Source organism: Alternaria atra, assembly GCF_907166805.1.
Source record: "Alternaria atra isolate CS162 genome assembly, contig: 28, whole genome shotgun sequence".
NCBI lineage: Eukaryota > Fungi > Ascomycota > Dothideomycetes > Pleosporales > Pleosporaceae > Alternaria > Alternaria atra.
The window spans coordinates 2,810,274-2,829,597 of record NW_025091326.1 but is presented as its reverse complement, the minus strand read 5'-3'; the positions used below and the strand labels follow the sequence as shown (position 1 = coordinate 2,829,597).

General features: G+C 52.4%; 6 protein-coding genes across 6 annotated transcripts; 4 read left to right on the top strand and 2 right to left on the bottom strand.

The window, feature by feature from the left end:
* Positions 1-793: 793 nt before the first annotated feature.
* On the bottom strand, positions 794-1,993 carry ALTATR162_LOCUS7932 (uncharacterized protein; the record flags this gene model as incomplete). The annotated part of the gene is made up of 3 exons (XM_043315560.1): positions 794-1,112; positions 1,163-1,552; positions 1,647-1,993. The coding sequence occupies 3 exons, from the start codon at positions 1,991-1,993 to the stop codon at positions 794-796; spliced, it is 1,056 nt and encodes a 351-aa protein (XP_043171495.1).
* Positions 1,994-2,601: 608 nt separating this feature from the next.
* On the top strand, positions 2,602-3,220 carry ALTATR162_LOCUS7931 (uncharacterized protein; the record flags this gene model as incomplete). Its single annotated transcript, XM_043315559.1, has 2 exons — positions 2,602-2,781; positions 2,906-3,220. The coding sequence occupies 2 exons, from the start codon at positions 2,602-2,604 to the stop codon at positions 3,218-3,220; spliced, it is 495 nt and encodes a 164-aa protein (XP_043171494.1).
* Positions 3,221-3,958: 738 nt separating this feature from the next.
* ALTATR162_LOCUS7930 (uncharacterized protein) lies at positions 3,959-6,943 on the top strand (the record flags this gene model as incomplete). The annotated part of the gene is made up of 2 exons (XM_043315558.1): positions 3,959-4,870; positions 4,922-6,943. 2 exons carry the CDS (start codon positions 3,959-3,961, stop codon positions 6,941-6,943), a joined length of 2,934 nt encoding a protein of 977 aa, XP_043171493.1.
* Positions 6,944-13,005: 6,062 nt separating this feature from the next.
* Positions 13,006-14,766, top strand: ALTATR162_LOCUS7929 (uncharacterized protein; the record flags this gene model as incomplete). The annotated part of the gene is made up of 1 exon (XM_043315557.1): positions 13,006-14,766. The coding sequence occupies one exon, from the start codon at positions 13,006-13,008 to the stop codon at positions 14,764-14,766; it is 1,761 nt and encodes a 586-aa protein (XP_043171492.1).
* An 898-nt stretch (positions 14,767-15,664) lies between these two features.
* Positions 15,665-17,977, top strand: ALTATR162_LOCUS7928 (uncharacterized protein; the record flags this gene model as incomplete). Its single annotated transcript, XM_043315556.1, has 1 exon — positions 15,665-17,977. One exon carries the CDS (start codon positions 15,665-15,667, stop codon positions 17,975-17,977), a length of 2,313 nt encoding a protein of 770 aa, XP_043171491.1.
* A 244-nt stretch (positions 17,978-18,221) lies between these two features.
* ALTATR162_LOCUS7927 (uncharacterized protein) lies at positions 18,222-19,162 on the bottom strand (the record flags this gene model as incomplete). The annotated part of the gene is made up of 3 exons (XM_043315555.1): positions 18,222-18,376; positions 18,435-18,585; positions 18,692-19,162. The coding sequence occupies 3 exons, from the start codon at positions 19,160-19,162 to the stop codon at positions 18,222-18,224; spliced, it is 777 nt and encodes a 258-aa protein (XP_043171490.1).
* Positions 19,163-19,324: the final 162 nt, after the last annotated feature.

Below are 19,324 nucleotides of genomic sequence, written 5' to 3'. Positions count from 1 at the left end.
GGATGATGAAGAGCAGATGAGGGGCTTGATGTTTGGTGTTTGATGTTCAGAAACGCTTTGTCTGGTACGAACTCAAGGATACAAGAGCCACTCCTTTATCTCTACCATGATGTCTTATCGCTCCGCAAGCACCCGCAACCCTAGTGCCCATGTCGATGAGCCAGAGGGGTAAGGAAGCACTATGGCACACCGATTCCAAGATATGTTGTATCGATTACCCTATAAAGTGCATAAATTACCCTATAGATACTCGATAAGGAACAAGCGACCACGCTGCGACTGCAAAATGACACAAGCATGAGACCGGTACTCAGCAGCTTAGGCCAGGGTTTGGATTTCCAGAAGCGGTTATCAACGGCGGGACTGGTTTCTGCCAGGGCTTGCCGCCTCAGAACAGTGGTGGACTTGGCGCGACCTTGCCTATCAGAGGACGCGCATCAGTCTTCCATGCAGGCGGTCAGTCCAGAAGGCTCGGAGCCGATAACAACTCGGCGAAATTGTAAAGACGGGGTTGGCTGGGAGGCTGATGTTAGGATGACACGACGGGGTTGCGGGAATGACGCGAGGGATCCCCGACGGAAAGGAAAACTCATACACATGAGTGGAAGACGCGTCCATGCTCCCATCACGATCCAGCTTTCCTGTCGATAGCTATCGTCGTTTCAGACAAGGCTTCCCCAAACTGAGGTTTGCATGCGGATGTCCGAACATAAAACGCGGATCCGCAACCTGTCTTGAAAACGCTAATTGGGTATCTCTGTAATGTTTCTCAAGTTTACGCTAATACTGGGGTTTAAGCAGCAACCTTCGGGTGATCGAGGAGACCTTTCCTGAAGTTCCAGTAATTTGCGCGGATCGGATCGTACTTTGTCGCCAAAAGCTCCAGGGCCTTCTCCGCATTCTCTTTGCTATCTTCCTCTTCCGCATATATGTCCGCTAGGAGATCGAGAGCGTGGCTTGAGTGGACATCGTCTGGCTTCCGCACATCAGCGAATTCACCCGCAAAGTCCTTGAGAGTCGACTTGGGAAGTTCCGCTGCGCGAATAATGCCCAAGATGTAGTTCCATGGGCTCTGGTTCTGGGGGGCTTTCCGGATTGCTGCTTTGGTGTACCTAGTAGGGTTAGTACAGTCGAACAGCTTATGGCGACAACAGAAACGTACTCTATCTCTCGGTTCACAAGATCTGCACTCGGTTTTCCCTCGCGACCGCCAACGACTAGGTAGTAGCGATGGTTCCAAGCAGAGTTGTTGCGCACATCCTCCTCAATCATGCTGTGTGTCCACTCTAGCTCTTCGGGCTTGTCGAAAAGATCGAACCGCTTGACCAACCATTGCCTATAGCTCCACACATGGTAGTTCTTAGAGTCAAGCTCCAGCATGGAGTTTATGAACTCTGGTTCGCCCTCGCACGAGCCGAGCTCATCAATAATAGTGTGTCGGTGGTGCCAGATCTGGTAGTTCTTGAGGTGCTTGAGTGCGGTTGGGTTGAGCCATGCGATTTCGTCTTTCAGTGATCGCCCGATCTCTGAGATGGTTCTGGCGCGGTAGAGCCTGCGGGTTGTTAGTAGTGTAGATGTTGGGAAGCTCCATGTGAACACCAGTGTCTCCTCCGAAACTCCGCAACTCGACCGAGTGTCGGACTTACCAAACAGTGTAGTGCGCGGGGTTCATGCTGATGATGTGCTCAGTAAGGCCAAGGACCCTTTCGCTGAACTCGTTCTTCGCCATGACGGCGCGCAGGTAGCCCATAGCCTCGCTGTACTCCTCCGTGTATGCGATGGCAGCGAGTGGATGCAGGCCGCCGTCATCCTGGGGGAGAGGGTCAATGTCCGCCCATGCCTCGTCGTCGTGATAGTATTTCGGCATATTTTCCTTTATACCCTTTGCTTTGGAGTCAGCAAACTGTGTGGTTGTGGATAGCAATGCGCGCAGCAGGCGATATGACGACAGGAAGATGTCCTTGAGCCAGGCGCGAATGAAGTTGAAGGCCATAGTGGGGTGCACTGGAGCTTATGTCCGTTGCTTGGCGGGAAACCACAGACACCACGCTCTTTTCATGCGCATTCGCAGAACAATAGCAAGCCATTTCCACGAGAATCGAACACCCTTGAACGCCTTCGATTCACTTGGTTCTTGAGTCGTGCGGCCATACGCCCGAGATGTTTAGTGACACCAGTCTTCGCTGGGAATAAGGGTACCCCTTCCAAAACACTTCAGCTGTCACTGTAGCACCACGAGCGACATGCACGAACAATGCTAAGATAATTGGACTTGATCGTGGCCTGAGGATACACTTCTAATTCGTAATACCGCTTATAGGCGAACTCAGTGCTTCGGTTGGAGAATGAGCGCTCTGACTTGAACTCTACAACATGGCAGCTTCTGTACTGAAGGGGATCCAAGACGCACCTTCCTTGAGGATAACTTTAGTATTCGCCCTTTCTCCCATGGCGACCTATAACAGCCGGGCGACCAAGAGAGCTAGTCAACAGAGACATGAGGTCGTCTGATGCACTCCCTCCTACGTCTCACCTCCCCACCACTCCACCGCAGCCTTCACCATAGCACGCGCAAGGAGCAATACGCTTAGCAATATCACAATGCCCCTCACAGATGAGATAAAGGCTAAAGACGCCCTGATCAAGAAACAGCGCGACGTCATCGCCAAGTACCTTATCCTCGACATCGAAGACTTCCTCGCTGAGGCCCGTGAGAAGGCGGAGGCGGAGGCTGCGGAAGCCTACGAACTTGCGTTAGCAGAGGAAAAGGCCAGAGGCAGAGTATGTTAGGCTCCTCGCGGCTCACCACTCAAGCTTCGTCGCTCACCCTTCGCCCTAAGGTTGTCTAAGACATACTTTGGTCCATTCGTTAACGGCAACATGGCTGACTCGCTTCATTGTACAGTGGGCGAAGTGGAAAACGATTTACAAACTACAATACGACGGCGTCTCAGTAGGAAGCATCATCTACTACAACCTCCGTAGCCTTTGGGAATCTTGGGGCACCAACCCGTACCATTTGCACGCCGCCTGGTACGCCATAATGCTGACCTTGCTGTTGTCCTGGCTCATCGGCAGCGTCGTTTGCGGATACTACGAAGCGAAGAATGAGAACGGCAGTGTACGAATGGCGAAGCTGTGCAGGGGCATTCTGGGCTCCATTCCGCCAATTGTGCAGTTCATCCTCTTCTTGTTTCCGCCGCTGTTTGTTCAATTCTGATGAGACATGGGCTGATGCGGGACGGCAGTGTCGGCTGAGACCTATGGGGCGAAAGTGTATCCCCATCGCATACGTGACCTCAAGCTAGGTCAAAGGGGGACAATGGGAGTGGGTGGAGGACATGCTCAAGGGGTTTGTCTTGAGGCATATGATCTTACGAGAATAAATGTATGATATAGCGAGCACGATATCTGTTACCGTTGTTGTATTGTTTTCTCAGCATGGTATGATATCCAATCTCCATATCCCCGAAAGACTATCCCCGTTCAGATTCCAAGTCTACCTACAACTCTTGTAGTTGCGGATAGCTTCATATCAAAGCTTCTTGTTGATGCGCTTTGTCATTTTCTCGTCTCGTGTCACGTACCGTATCAAGAGACGATGTATTAGTTTGTTTACTAAGAACACCCACGTCTTGAGCATAAGAAACAAACAAATCGACATGGTCATACGTACATCTGACGCGTGCTTTAGTAGCCGATTGTGGTTGGCATTTCCTGATTTCCCCTCCTGAAACGATAATCGGAGTGTTCCTGACGATCTCTGCCCGAGATGTCACCTGCTCCGGCGTTTTAGCGTGAACCAGGGCCTTATCCTGCGCCTTATCGTCTCCTCCCCAGCCGTTCAAGGGTCGCGAAAGTTCGTGGACACCATCGTGCGACAGACGTCATAAAGCCTTCCCCCGCCGTCGCGCATGCTATCGCTTGTATCCCACTACACGTATCAATTCAACGCGCAATGCCTCCAAAACGCCGCGCCTACGAGGCCATTGACCTCACCGGGGACGACGATACGCCCGCCTATTCCTCGTCGCAATACCCGTCATCATCGCAAGGATATGCGCATTCTCACGTTGCCTCTTCGAGCCCGCACCGCGCACCCAAACAAGCTCGTACATCATACAGCCAAGCGCACCGCACTACATCCGGCTCGTCGCAAGCGGACGCCATCTCAATCGATGAAGACGAGGAAGATGACGCCTCTCAGGAAGTCCCGGATGCCACGCAAGCATACAATCAGCAACAGTACGACTACATACTATATGGAGTAATGCACGAGAAGATCGTGGGTGTGCGGTACTACAACGGATATGCAACGACCGGCGAGATGGTGGTTCTAAGGCGAGAGCCCCGAAACGAGTATGACAGCAACGCGATTAAAGTAACCAACGTACAAGGTCAACAAATTGGACACCTTCCACGAGGGGTCGCAGCCAAATTGGCCAAATACATGGACGAACGCAGCCTGCTTATTGAGGCGCAACTTACAGGGGAGAAGGGCTATTACGACTGCCCTGTTCAGCTCAAGTTGTACGGAACCAACGATCCAGCCGTGCAGCAAGATCTTATGGCACGAATGCGAAGCGACAGAATCCCTATTGGGCATGTTTCAGATCGACGTCGTAAGGAGGCTGCGGCTGCGAAGGAACGCGAGCGAATAGCTAAGCAAGCCGCCAAACAAGCCAAAAAGAAAGGCGCTGCCGTCGTAGATGTTGCTGGCAACATGGCTGAATATGCTGCTGGTTCGTCGCAGGGTCCTGGCCTCATGCCGGGGCCTAGCATGGAGGATATTCTCGGTGGGAGCATACGCTTCAACCCTAGGAATGTCGAAGAGATGGTTGAGGAGTATGGTATCAAGGAAGAAGACCTCGTAAGCAATACGCCTATACGACTTCTGTATCTACCCACTAACTTTCAACAGGAAAAAATGCCACAAGCACCCCAACCCGATGCGCTTCTCACTGAGCTGCATCCCTTCCAGTTGCAAGGTCTGCAATGGATGCTTGACAAAGAAAGCCCCAAGCTTCCAGCCCCAGGCACGAAAGACGTAGTCCAGCTTTGGCGAAGACATACTCACATACCGGGTGCCTTTACAAATGTAGCAACGAGCTTCTCGATCAAGGATCCGGTATTAGCTTCCGGGGGTATACTGGCCGATGACATGGGCTTAGGCAAGACTATTCAAACGATCTCCCTCATTATGGCAGACCGTGCTCTTCATCTTCGTGCAAAGGATTCCTCCAGCGCCACGCTAATCCTTGCCCCTGTGTCCGTGATGAGTAACTGGAGCACTCAAATGAAGAAGCATGTCAAACCGGAACATGCTCTTCGTGTCATGTTTTGGCACGGTCAGAGGAAAGAGCCCATCACGCCCAAATCGATCGGGAACTATGATGTCGTGATCAGCACCTACGAGTCTGTTTCTTCCGATTGGTACTCACAAACAAAGCCCACTCTTCCACGAAAATCCGGACCCTTCTCTATCAAATGGCGTCGAATCATTTTGGATGAGGGCCATGGCATAAGAAACCCGAAAGCCAGGAAGACTATCGCCATTACAAACCTGATGGCGCAGTCCCGGTGGACACTTACCGGTACACCAATCATCAACAACCTCAAGGATCTCTACAGCCAAGTCCGTTTTCTGCGTCTTTCGGGTGGCCTTGACTCTTTCGAAATCTTCCACAGTGTCATCATGCGTCCAGTCATGCAAGGCGACGTCGAAGGCCACAAGTTGCTCCAGCAGCTGATGTCAGGCATCTGTTTGCGTCGCAAGAAGGAGATGTCATTCATAGATCTACGGCTACCTGAGCTCTCCGAGTACGTACATAAGATCAAGCTGCATCCACATGAACAGGAAAAGTACGACGCCTTGGAGGCTCAGGCTAAAGGTACGCTGGACGTTTACAAGCACAACATCGGGAAAAAGAATGCTGGAGATACTTACCGTCATCTCCTTGAGGTGCTGCTCCGAATGCGACAAGTCTGCAACCACTGGCAACTTGTGGGTGAAGAGCGTCTCGACTCCATCATGAAGCAACTCGAAGCAGAAGGCGTGGTCGATCTGACTGAAGAAAACAAGGCCGCACTTCAGAAGATGCTTCAACTCTCTATCGAATCACAGGAAGACTGCCCCATTTGCTTGGATATTTACAAAGAGCCCGTCATAACCAAATGCGCCCACATCTTCTGTACGCTCTGTCTAGAACGCGTCATCGAAACCCAACACAAGTGCCCCATGTGCCGTGCCGAGCTGGAGTCCCTCGCAACTACAACTGTCAAACCTGCCAAGGAAATATCAGCCGCTGCCCCGGCGCCCTTGACACAAGACCAGATCGCAGACAAGGCATCTTTGGAGAAGAACACAAGCACGAAGGTCGAGGCCCTCCTAGACATACTCAGAGCATCCGCCAGCGACCCCACAAACAAGACAATCATCTTCAGCCAATGGACTTCTTTCCTCGATATCCTAGAACCGCACCTCACCCTCTACGGTCTAAAGTACGTCCGTATAGACGGTTCCATGTCCGCAACACAACGCGACGTCGCTCTCGAAGCCCTAGACTCTGATCCGGCCACAACCATCATGCTCGCCTCGCTCGCCGTATGTAGTGTTGGTCTCAACCTCGTTGCCGCAAATCAAGTCATCATGGCGGACTCTTGGTGGGCGCCTGCCATCGAAGATCAAGCTGTAGATCGTGTGCATCGGTTGGGTCAGAAGCGCGAGACCAAGGTCTTCCGACTAGTGGTTGAGGGAAGTGTAGAGGAGCGTGTGTTGGGCATCCAAGAGGAGAAGAGAAAGCTGATGGGTTTAGCGTTTGCGGAGAAGGAGGGTGGGAAGCAGAGGAAAAAGAGAGCTGGGGCTGGACTGGGTGATCTTCAAAGGCTGCTGGGGACGCAACAACCTGCTACTCAGATGCAGACGCAGACACAGGCTTCTTAGGAGGTGAAGACGGTGGAGTTAGATATCCCTTGTACCATATAGCTGTGTGCCCGTGATTGTGTGTTAACACCATCTAATTGGGTAGTTTAATGAATGAACGAGAACCAGGCGCCAACACATCATGTTAACATAACATTACTGTTCTTACCCATGTATGTCTGTGTTTTCAATGGACAATAATATGCTGCCGCAGGTATGACTATGAGGCGTTCTACAGGTTGCGTTCATGAAGATGCTGCGAATGGTTTAGCCATGTTTGTCAACATGTAGTCGCAAATATAGTTGACAGCAGCGTATTCTCTGACTCGGTTTCTCTCCATGATGCCGTTTTTGCGTAGCCATGGAAACTGCATACTTCGGAATTGTTTTATTGTGTGGAAGGGAGTTGTGGTTTTTTTTTAAGGATATAGTATTGGGATCTATGTGTGTAATTAAATTACATCTGACAAGTAACATGTATAGCCTTCCATCTATGCTAGAGTAGAGTAGGTTCATGACCTGGGTTTCTTCTTTCCTTTCCTGATTTCAGTCTCAGTAGAATTTGGTACCTACTTACTTAGGTGGTGTTGAGTTCTTTTCGACGCACTTCCCCATGTATTTCAGGTCACATCGGTTCTAGCCCAACAGTACCATCATTCAAGCACAACATATCGTAAGCATAGCGAGCGCTATGCAGCAATGTGAACACGACCAGAAGGAACCATTCAGATAAAAAATGAGCCTCGTGTGTCATGTATCACAGGTGTCACACTTTCGTCAAAATGACATGCGCCGAAATTCCGCTCACAAAACCTGTAGAACAGGCACGACACTGACCAATTCACACCTTTTGGCATGTGTGTCGTAGTGCAACAAACGGCACCGCTCACTCATGGAACTTTGACACCGAGATATTCACTGCTGTAGATGTAGCGCTAACCCGTGTTCGGGAAGGTGAGATATGTGTGCTCATAGCGACATGAGATGTAAATCACCAGAGGCGCAAGCAGTACACATCTGCAGTTCAAGCAGATGCTCAGAAGACTTAGCGTCGAACCGAGCAATGCATACTATTGCAGCAGATGCTGCGGGTTCACGAAAAAAGATGTTCTACCTTTTTCCAGAGAAGGCGCCACTAGAAACAGGCGCCCACTCAAAGTGTATATGATAGATTGTGCAATATGTATTCTCTGGCAGGTCGATGACACATGAAGGGCCATGGAGTAATGGCCCTCAAGCAACCGGGAAACGGACTATCGTCCTGCGCCGCATAGAGAACAGAAGCAGTACGCAGAGGTGCGAAGTTTTTATGCCTGCCTCACTAGCGCGTCGGCGCCCTCGTTTCTCCGGCGAGGCACGTGATGCCGGCTAAGCTTCGGCAGGTCGGACAACTTCAAAAAAACCTTTCGCGTCGCAACCGACCGACTCCTGCTCTTCATGGCCAGAGATGATATTTCATATTTGATAGGAAGAGTAATACGTGGCCTAGGCTGCGACTGATTACAACATAACCACTTTCTGAGGCCTGTTACATGCTCCTGTTCGGAACTACTACGCGGTTGTTGCGGCGTTGCGGCGTTGCGGCGTCGCGGCTTTGTCGCGGAAGCTGGACGCGGCCGTTGGATGACACCTGGGTGTTTCGCTGATTTGAAAAGCACGCGCAGGCCTGTGAGACGAGCACAGTGCCAGGGACGTATGGCGACTTCGAGACATCCGCTGTCGCTGCTTCAGATCATTCGCCGTTGAGATTTCGCACGTTTCAGCAAGCATCCCGTATGAGATGGATGGGGTGCGGCCACGAGGGTGCAGGGAACGTCCTATTCTTGTCATGTCTGTTTATGCCGTTTGCAATTTGTGTGTTTCCAGAAGATGGCCTTTTTGCCTGAGGATGCCAGGAAACAAAGCGTCTATGCATTCGGATTCATGCGGCAGGCGGCGCCGCGGCAGTTGCGTGGAATGGCCATGTTGGGTACTTTGGGCGTCTGAGCGTGCGTGCGAAGACATGTTCGGTCGGACACTGGACTGCGACGTGCGTGCTTCATGCTCTCGAGGTTCTCGACTCGGGTTTCCTGTCCTCTACGGCGGCTTTGCTCACTTTTGGCTGTACATGTGAGCAGAGTCATTCGGCCCGTGTGGCACGGCTGATAACGACGTCGAGTAGTAGTCAACATGATAGGTGAATACCAGGTTGCTTGCAGCCGCCACGACGCTTCGGCTAACAACTTCCTCAATATTATCACGACTCTCAATTTGCCGGTCCTGGACAAACTTTACGTCAATAGGCTACGTCAGTCTCAGTCATTCATGACAATTACCTGTTCGTCCACGCCCCATCTTGTGGTCGACGAGAACAATGAGCATTTCCATCTTCACGCGCGTCACTTTGAATTGCGATCTTCGTACCGACGCGCTCGTATGCCCAAGATCTGCGCTCAATCGGCGACTTTCCACACGTTGGGGAGCACAGTCACTAGCCGTCCAAGGTCGGTTTGTCCCGCAGCGTTGCCAGACCCTGGTGGGATGAGCACTTGTGGTCTTGTCTCGCCGAGTTGGGGAGATGTCGCCTGTCGATATCTCGTGTCATGACCAACGGAGGCCCTGCAGAAATTTCGATAACCAGCCAAGGCGCGACGTGCCGAGTGATTTGCGATGGATAGAAGCTGTCGAAACTTAACAGCATTGAATAACGCGGGTCTTATCCTTCCAAGGCTTGATGCTAACCACATTCACGATTGTTTCAGGGCGGGCTTATCGTATGCCGATATTGTTGATAGAATCCCACGTGTACCGGGCTCATCTTTAGATCCAGCCCGTAGCGGTGCAACCTCGACCGCCTGCTCTCAGGCCAGCTGCTTCGGCAATAGCCACGACGGCTCCAGAACGCGGAATATCGTGAGTTCCCACTTGCCGTCTCGACTAGACGAGACACATCTGCAGCCGATGCCTTTTCGCATCAGACACTGGCCTCAACAATATCCAGGCGGTGTCTTGCAGGAAGGGTCGCCCTGGCTGGACCATCACACCGCATAGCACATCGACATGCATTCAGCAACAAGCACCGAGCATCAGTGTGGGGAAGTATTCCAGAAGCCACATGGTCAGGGACCAGTCGTGCGGGCTCTCGGGAGATTACAAACGAGCTTGACCCTGCTTCAGCATAACGCGAATTTCGTTAGAAGAATGTCTGACCGTGCTTGAGACCCCGACGCGGTGGGCTCAGCGATCTGCCAGCTGCCTTATCGGGGTGACATAGCCGTTGTCATTGCCTCTTCGGCTATGGCGACTTGTTGACGAGGTTTCACAATTCCAGAAAGACAACTTTCTCAGTATCAGTGCCTTGGTAATGGTACGTCAGATTTTCCAAGCGGTCAGGGAGACACCTTGTGCGCATCATACCAACGGAAACACCTTTGCAAATACTCATGAGTGCATCAAGCCATCAATGGCTCCGGAAGCCACACTTCGTTTCTAACGCGTAAAAGTAACATTGACCCGCGGCATGACGGAACAAACGCAGGAACATGAGTGGCACGGTGTACTAGCTTTTGTCATTGGTCAAGCCGGCACACATGGCTGTACTTCCGATAGACGTGCTAGCGAGTCAAAGTACACCATCGCGATAGTCAAACCATGGGCGAGCGGGATGGAAGCCCCAACCCCGCCAGGCTGGAAAACTTCCTCGAGAGGTCGAAGATCAGGTCCTCGTGAGTCTCGGCCAATGACAAGGCTGACGGAGTGGAGAGAGAGTCAAGTGGGACAATTCTATGGAAGCCATGCGTCGTTCCCCGGCGCCGAAGCTATGGCATGACCACGCCGCACACGCTAACTGATGGCCCACACCGCGGAAGAGCCCTTCTTCAACTTGAGTCGCATCAAGACCCTGTTGAGTCGTAAGGGAGCCCCGCTGATGTGGCCTTCTAGAAATTGCGTCGTCTTCACATGTAACAGCGAGCATAACGATGGATGTAGAGGCGATTACAGAACGAAAATCCCACGAAATTCTTTTCTTAGGGTCACGATAAGCCCGCGTGTTGTTTTGGGTTTTACTTACCGTTTGTTCCTGCATTGTACCTGCAGTAGACGCTATTCTCGATCAATAAGCTCTGCAGTCAATGTGGGGGATGACGGCCAGGCGGATGCCATCGGCCCTGTTCGAGTTGACCAACGCTTGTCACGCGAAAGACACGCCGCTTTTACGAGTAAGCCACTTAGGCCTCGCCGGCGGCTTCATAACTTTGCACCCGCAGCATTCGATAGCTCGTTTCTATTTGTGCCGAATCTTATACGAGGCACGAACATGCACAACTCTTACCGCGGCGGAAGTGTAAATGATGAGGCATCCACCTTTATCGGCGTCATAACCAGCCAACAGCACCCATTATCGATACGTAGATTAGAGGAGCTTGCATCCTCTGGTACACCACCAAGGTCGGTTGCTGCACGAGTGGCGACCGAAGTGGCAGCCCAACTTCTGAAACACACTTGCAAGATGGATTAAGGCCGCATGTGCAGGTATATGACCATGCATCCCACCAACCCAGTTCTCTTGACACCCTTCGAAGAAGAATGGTATCGGTGGCGACTTGCAGCTCACTGCACATGAGTATGTCGCACCATTAAGAATAGCCGTCTTTTGGACCACTGGGAGGGCGCGGATCCTAGGGCCTTCAGCTGGCGGGCAAATCACGCCCAACTGGGATCATGTTCTTGCATCATGGCTTACGTTCTCACGTTCCTGCGTCAGCCCGGCATGTCGAGTCTTGCTCCAGTGTTGCGCGATGTTTATGTGGCAATGGGTAGCCTTCCTGTTTTCGCTACCGGTTATCTCACGCGACACACTCCTACAACTTTAGGACCTGCATCGTCGGTGGAGTTGTTGAAGATATCGTGAGACACATCGCTCCTACACTTCTGCATCGCAGGGAGGCGTCGCGAGCTTTGTGGTGTGCTACCGGCATTAACGCCAGGCTACAGCACGTCCAAAAGCACTCAATCGACAACCACATCAGCTTCTGTGGTGTTGCTTCTGTGATGCCTGAGGGTGGCACCGCAGGCGTTACGGCGTTGTCGTGCGTGACATATTCAGTGGAGCGCGCAGCGTCATCACGATCACGAAGAGCGGGAGAGACGCGACGCTGTATGGATGTTTCAAAACATAGTTCAACCGGCAGGGTCTGGCAGCTATCATTATCGATTGGCAGATAGGATGATAGGCTGAATGATGCCCGGGCGCGCTAACTTCGAGGCGAGTTGGAGCGTCGTCTGGAGAGGCACTCCGTGGTGTGGTTTGTCAGACGAGACGCAAGACACACCACTTATCGGCAGTATCACCGTCCGCTACCCATCACTCGCTGTTCTGAACAACAACCATACCGTGGCGAGGCTCAGTTGCCTTCAGCTATTGTCTCTCCTCCATTCGGAGAGGGCGGTATAAACCCACTAGGTAGGCAGTGTGGCAGGCTCTACATCCCACCATGTGCTGTGCTGGCGACGTAGCCAATACCTTGAAGCCTGCCGGAGCCGCCGCGCACATCTCATTTCGCGTATAGTCCCATGCAGCTATGCATTGGGCGAATAATTTTAGGCCCATAAACCCATGCATTAATGCACTCGCTGCTTTTGACGCGAGTCAAGGCTAGGGTCTAACGCAGGATCCCATACCCTAGCAGGCTTGTGGAGCTGCGCTGCGCCCCGGCGCACTAGAGCGAGCCGTCCTTCTCTGTGCGCTCATCAGTTCTCTTTTTCACTGGCCTGCCCTTGATCAAGGTTCATCAACCACGTCCCTCTCGTTTCTTTCCGCCGTCGCCGTTCAGGTTTTCATCTTGGGTCTCATAATTTTGTGCCCTCACACTCTTTGATCTTCATTATCTATCTTAGTGACAGTTTCGTTATTACGAACTGGCCCACAGTCATTCCTTCGACACTCTCTTATACTGTCCAGCATCCTGCCTTCAAGTACAACTAATTTGTCCTCGACATCACTCGATATCACACTATCATCGACATACCTAACCAACAACCAACAACGTTAACAACGACGACAACTACTACTATACTGAAGTAAAGACACACCAATACACGCAATGGACGGCTCATATCCCATCCATCCTACCCAAGCTATGCAATCACCATTCTTCTACTACAACCCGGACCCTCAGGGCGAGAACACACGCCAACACGGCCACTTCACACCCCACCCATCTGGACAGGCTACCTTCCAAGCACAAAACATGTACTACCAGAGGCCAACATCGGCATGCTCTCAGATGTCCTACCCTCAGACAGCCTACGCCAACCAGATGCTTACTCCAGTCGCATCACCTCAGCCAATGTACCAGAAGCCCACAATCTTGATCCAACCTCAAGATTCGCCATACCTTCACCCCATTGACACCGACTACTCGTTCTCACCTGCTACACCTCCTCTTTCATCATGCGGTAGCAACACCAGCAGCCCTCCCTCTACATACGATGTCCTTCCTACACCGCTGCACGACATGTTCTCTGCTGAGGGCATTGAGGGTGTCAAGCAAGGCTGCGAAGGCGAGGTCTTTTCTGAGCTTCTGTCCGCTGGTCTCGAATGGCGTTCAGCTTCCCCACCCATGACTCCAGGTATGTATTTTCTACTATTAATCTCGTCTTGTCTTATGCAAGCGATGTCGTTGCTCTGGCTTCGCGTCGACAAATTATCACGTGAGTGCGTGGACGGTGTTGCTAACTCCTTCAAGTTTACATCCAGCCTCCGTCGGCTAGCCAGGGGTCTTACCTTCTGTCTGCAACTTCATGCCCCTCGCTCTCCCCATCACCATCACCAGTACCCCGCGCTGCATTTGCTGAAGCCGAGAACAACTTCTGCAACCCCCCGCGATCTCACCGTCTCTGCCACTACTGAGCTCCCCATTGTCACACTTTGCCCTGGCGACGAAGAGCACAAGGTTGTCCTTAAGGGTGAGACTGCCCAGGTTGACAGCTTCGAGTCTGCTCAGTCCTTCAACATTACTGGCCTTCCCACTTTCGAGCCCCTGTTTGAGCTTGACTGCGAAGACGACTTCACCGGCCTTGTCAACTTCTCCACCGACAGCGTCCACTTCCTCGGCAACAAGCGCCAGCGCACTGACCTTGGTGCCTTCTCACCTGAGGAGGACTTCCTAAGCGACGAGAGCTTCACAGACTTTGAGGAGGAGCTTGTTCACGGTCTGCCCCTTACCCCTGCCGCCAGCGACTTCGACATGTCCGCCGCTCCTAAGAGGCGAACAGTCAAGAAGGCTCGCTCAGAGTTCAGCGAGACTGAGTCCGACTACCAGGGTAAGCAACAGACATCAGGTGATGATAACACCATGTCTGGAGCATCAAGCCAACAAGAATCAGGTCAAGCCGAGAACGCTGTCGGCTCCAGCTCAGACGAACACGCCACTCCTGTCGCACCTACCAGCCGTCGCGGTCGCAAGCAGTCGCTCACCGACGACCCTTCCAAGACCTTTGTCTGCACACTCTGCTCGCGCCGCTTCCGTCGTCAAGAACACCTCAAGCGTCACTACCGCTCTCTCCACACTCACGACAAGCCCTTTGAGTGCACCGACTGCGGTAAGAAGTTCTCCAGGAGCGACAACCTCTCCCAGCACCAGCGCACCCACGGTACTGGCGCTGTCAGCCTCGAGGTCATGGGCTCCGACTTCCATCACTCTGACATGCAGCATGGTCAATCTGGTGCGTTCGGCGCACAGGCGCCTTCCACCATGGGTGAGATCCTCTACAACGCTGCTGCCGAGATCTCCACCTCAAGCTCAGATGGATCAGAGAACGAGTCGTCGCCCAGCCAGAAGAAGCGCAAAAGGAACGAGTAAATGTTCTTTTCTACCACACTTCTCCTTTCAACTCTTAACGACCCTTCATGACATCCACAACACCCGGTAGAAGGATTATACATCATGCCATACGGCTGCTCGTCCACCCTCACGACACGGCTAGACAGGCGGCACAGGTTCACATTAGCGGTTCGATCTTGCATAATCTGCAGCGAAAACTCTACGCTTCCCTTCTACCACTGTATTCTACACACTCAATCTCGCTGTACAAACATTCGAGATTGGCATTTTTGGTTTCGCGTTCAGCACTGCACACCTGGGTTTTGGGGCGGAGATTGGTAACCACTGGCAGACGGATAGAACTGGTGTTTTTCTTGGTTTCACTCTTACGACGACATGGCCATTACCCTACACCGGCCACTGTCGCCGCGTTACCCCCTTGTTTATCTTGCGCTTCCTACGCTCGTTGTAATTGGGCAGCTACATTTTAGCGCCCTCCAACATTCTGAGAATCTTCGCTTCTTTCTCACAACACATGTAATCGTCAGTCTTTGCAATTTGCTCAGCAATGTTTTTTCTGCGCAGCCAATTGTAGGTTAGAGGTGCTGGCACTGTTCGACTATTACACAAAAACACGTTATTACATACATACTTCCGATGCCTTCCCTGCATGTGACTACTGTGCCATCCATGCGAGCCGCGCGTTGTACGTATCGTTGCTTTTGGATGATCTGCGATGAGTTGCAGGACGGGACCCTGATACCGGAAAACACTATCGCGCTCGTCCCAAATCCCCACAGATGAACCTAGCGTGTGCAGACCTTTAGCGAGACCCAATCCACCTGCGTCTGTATCATGCAACGAGCGGCACCGGGCCGCCTCAACTCCTTCATTGCTTCTCTCAGACGGTCGCCCGTTTCGAATCATTCTTTTTACCATGTCGGCGTCATTGAACGTAATTGCTTTAATCTCCGGAGGCAAAGACTCGCTCTTCTCCATTCTCCACTGTCAAGCAAACGGCCACACCGTCGTAGCACTGGCCAATTTGCACCCAGCGCTTTCCACCAATGACGACGAAGAAGACATCAATAGCTACATGTACCAGACCGTGGGGCATTCGGTCATCCCACTCTATGAAGAAGCGCTAGGAATCCCGCTCTATCGACAAGAGATCAAGGGTACCGCAGTGGACTCGAGTCGAGACTACGCGACACCTTTGCAAAAGCAAGAGCAGGATGAAACTGAAGACTTGGTTCCGCTGTTGAGAAGGGTCCTAGAAGCACATCCTGAGGCCAACGCTGTGTCTACAGGGGCTATCCTGAGCACATATCAACGCACGCGTGTGGAGTCTGTAGCGGTCAGGCTGGGGCTTATGCCGCTATCGTATCTATGGCAGTATCCTTTGTTGCCACCCTACACACAGTCGTCACTCTTGCATGATATGACGGCTGTAGGGCAAAAAGCAATTATCATTAAGACAGCGTCAGGTGGTCTGGATGAGGACTTTTTGGGTCTCGATGTCGCTAATTACAAGACTATAGCTAGGGTGGCCAAGGCCATGGGACGCTATGGTGACGCTGGCGACGGCGCGATACTAGGTGAGGGGGGTGAGTTTGAGACGTTGGCTTTGGACGGACCCAGATCGCTCTGGAAGAAGAGGATCAGGATCGAAAATGGACCACCTGGGAAGCTGGAGGGTGGCCAAGCAGTGCTAAAGATTAAGAACAGCACGCTTGAGGAGAAGGGTGCAGATGAAGAGGCTGCTGCTGGGCCACTAAGAATACCGGAGCTTTTGGACGAGGAGTTCACGAAGTTGCTAGCAGCCACAGATGCCAGCAATGAGGGTAGGCAAGGTGTGCCCACTGACACAGGGTCTATCGTCCAGTCTCTTGGGCCTGTCTCTCAAGCGGGCATCCCATCAGTAGTAGATCGGCTATCCTGGAATACATACAGTGATACTTCGACAGTCTTCACATACTCCAATCTAGTAAGCGATGCCTGCACCGCGTCCTCATCCGAGTCCCCATCCCGCCAGCTCTCCAAGATCTTCCTCCGTCTCGACCACATCCTGAAGCAATGCCGTATTCCCAAGAGCAGCGTCAACCACTGCACACTACTGCTCCGTGACATGGCGGATTTTACAGTTCTCAACCCAATCTACGCGCAATACTTCAGCAGCGTGAATCCACCAGCCAGAGCCACCATAGCAGTTGGGGACACAATGCCAAAGGGCATAAATGCCATGCTGAGCGTAGTCGTGGACAAAGACGAAAGAGATCAAGATGGAGAGGTCCTAAGACCAGTGAAGAGACAAGGACTCCACGTACAAGGACGAAGCTACTGGGCACCAGCAAACATCGGACCCTACAGCCAAGCCATCTCCGTACGCCTGCCTACAAGTAATGAGCTCAACGAAAACAACGCCCAGAACAGCGGAGAAGTCGTGTACGTAGCTGGTCAGATCCCCCTAATGCCCGCATCCATGGACGTGTACAAAGAACATGGTTTTAGAGGTCAAGCAGTCCTCTCCCTCCAACATCTTTGGCGCATCGGCCGCACAAAAGGAGTGAAATGGTGGCCGGCAGCCGTAGGTTTCATTCCCGCATCCGAACACGCGGAAGAGTCTGTACGAGTGGCACAAGAAGTCTGGAGAGCGACCCACACACCTCCCTCCTCAGCTGATAACGATGACAACGACGAAGAGGACGAAGACGCGGACATAGACCCCTGGGACCGCTTGAATCAACACCACACCTCGACATTCAAAGATTCCACTTATCGCTCTCCCATCCCCGATCACTCTGCGATTTCTACCCTCCAGATTCAAGGCCAAGACCAAACCACAGGCGCGAATATGAGCGAAACACGAACGCTGATACCACCGTGTTTCATCGCTCAAGTATCTTCTTTACCGCGTGGTGTAGATATAGAATGGAGCGCTACGGGTCTAACTTCCTCTTCCATGGCATATTGGCGCAACCCCACGACCCCACATTCCACGACGACAACGCCGCGGGATGCTCGATCGAGGTTCTTCACCCTCGAGTTGAGGGATGAGGGGGACGTGGAGTGGCTGGGGAAGCAAAGGTGGACGAGTGCTACGTTGTATGTTGGAAGGGGGTTTGAGTGGTTTGGCAAAGAGGGCGTAGATATGAAGATGGAAGGTGTGCAGTGGATTCCTTGTCAGAGGGTTTGGGGCGAGGATGGGAGGGAGGCTTGTGCGGTTTTCGTAGGGAGAGTTGATGGGTGAATGTATGTTTGTTACAAGGACAAGCATCAAGTCATTCGGAGGGGTTATGAGTTGTATGAATCGATCGTAATTGCTTCTGTAGCTATGTCATATCCCAACTACCGTCTTCCAATCATCAAGTCATCTCAGATGGTATAACAGCTTTTCCCCGACGTGCCCAGTCTCCGTAACGCCATGTAAATGCCCGATATCGCCGTTGCCATTGCTTGGCTAACTATGCAAGACTTCTCGCTTGTTGTATTGCCTAGAACCTCTCCTTCATGCGTCCTGCGACTGTTCGTAGGTTGCCATACACCTTGCTTGGTTGTTGACCAAGGATCAAGCTGACGATGGCTTCGCGCGCGATGTGGATGTTCTTGAATCCGCCGAGGATGTGGATCTTCTGGTCTGCTAGGACGACTGGGAATTGTAAGTAATTTGAACAGCTGGGTTGTGATGATCACGCCGCTGGACGTACCTCGTGTTCTGCTGGCATTCTCGATTGCGAACTTCGTCTTGCCGTCCTTGCCTGCAATTCGTCCGATTGCACGGCCGAGATGCTCACCCTGTAGGGTCTTGACATCCTTGATCTCGAAGGTTTCAATGTAAAGATCGTCCAATCGAAGCAGCTATGAATTCGTCAGTCCTGCACTCCCAGGTCATCATGTCCAGCCATGCCAAGCACAACTTGAGTGATTGTGCAAAGCATGTGTAGGGCTGCGCGCGTCCACTCACCGCAATAGCGTCGTCCGTGTCAAAGCCCAGGGTGAATGCCTTTACAAAGTCCTCTCCCTTCTGGAGCGCACCCGTATCGGTTGTAGCGTTTGAAGTGCGCAGCTCGACAGCCTTTGCCTTTGTGTTCATCCTGACCTGCAGTTTGAGGTGCTCAACAAGCGGAGGGTAGATCTTGGGCCACGAGTTCTTGAGCGGTGTCATCCTGTGGGGTGGAATCGGCACCTTGCGCTGCTCTCGGCGGAAAGCGAGCGGTATCGACTTGGCTGCGGGGAACTTGGGCTTTCCGCTCTCGTCTGTCATGGGCATGTCGTCTGTGGGTGCTGGGGCGTCGTGCGCAGCCTCAACCGGGTCAAGGCTCATGGAGATGAGGTCGCCGTCGCTTTCGGTCGGGAGGGGAACAGAGGAAGCCTCCATGGTGACATCGTCGGCGAAGTCTTCGGGCCTGCGCTGGAGGGCTGTAGGTGCTGGCATATTGGCTATGGTATGCGATGGGTACGCGGGCGTAGATGTTGAGATTCGAGCCTAAGCGGTGTGCGCGGAGAGACTTGGGACGAATGGAGGCCGGTCGGGTCGGTGTGCGATTATTTTCCTCCTCTTCTTGCGGTCGTCGTAAATAAAGCGTGAGGCGTGAGG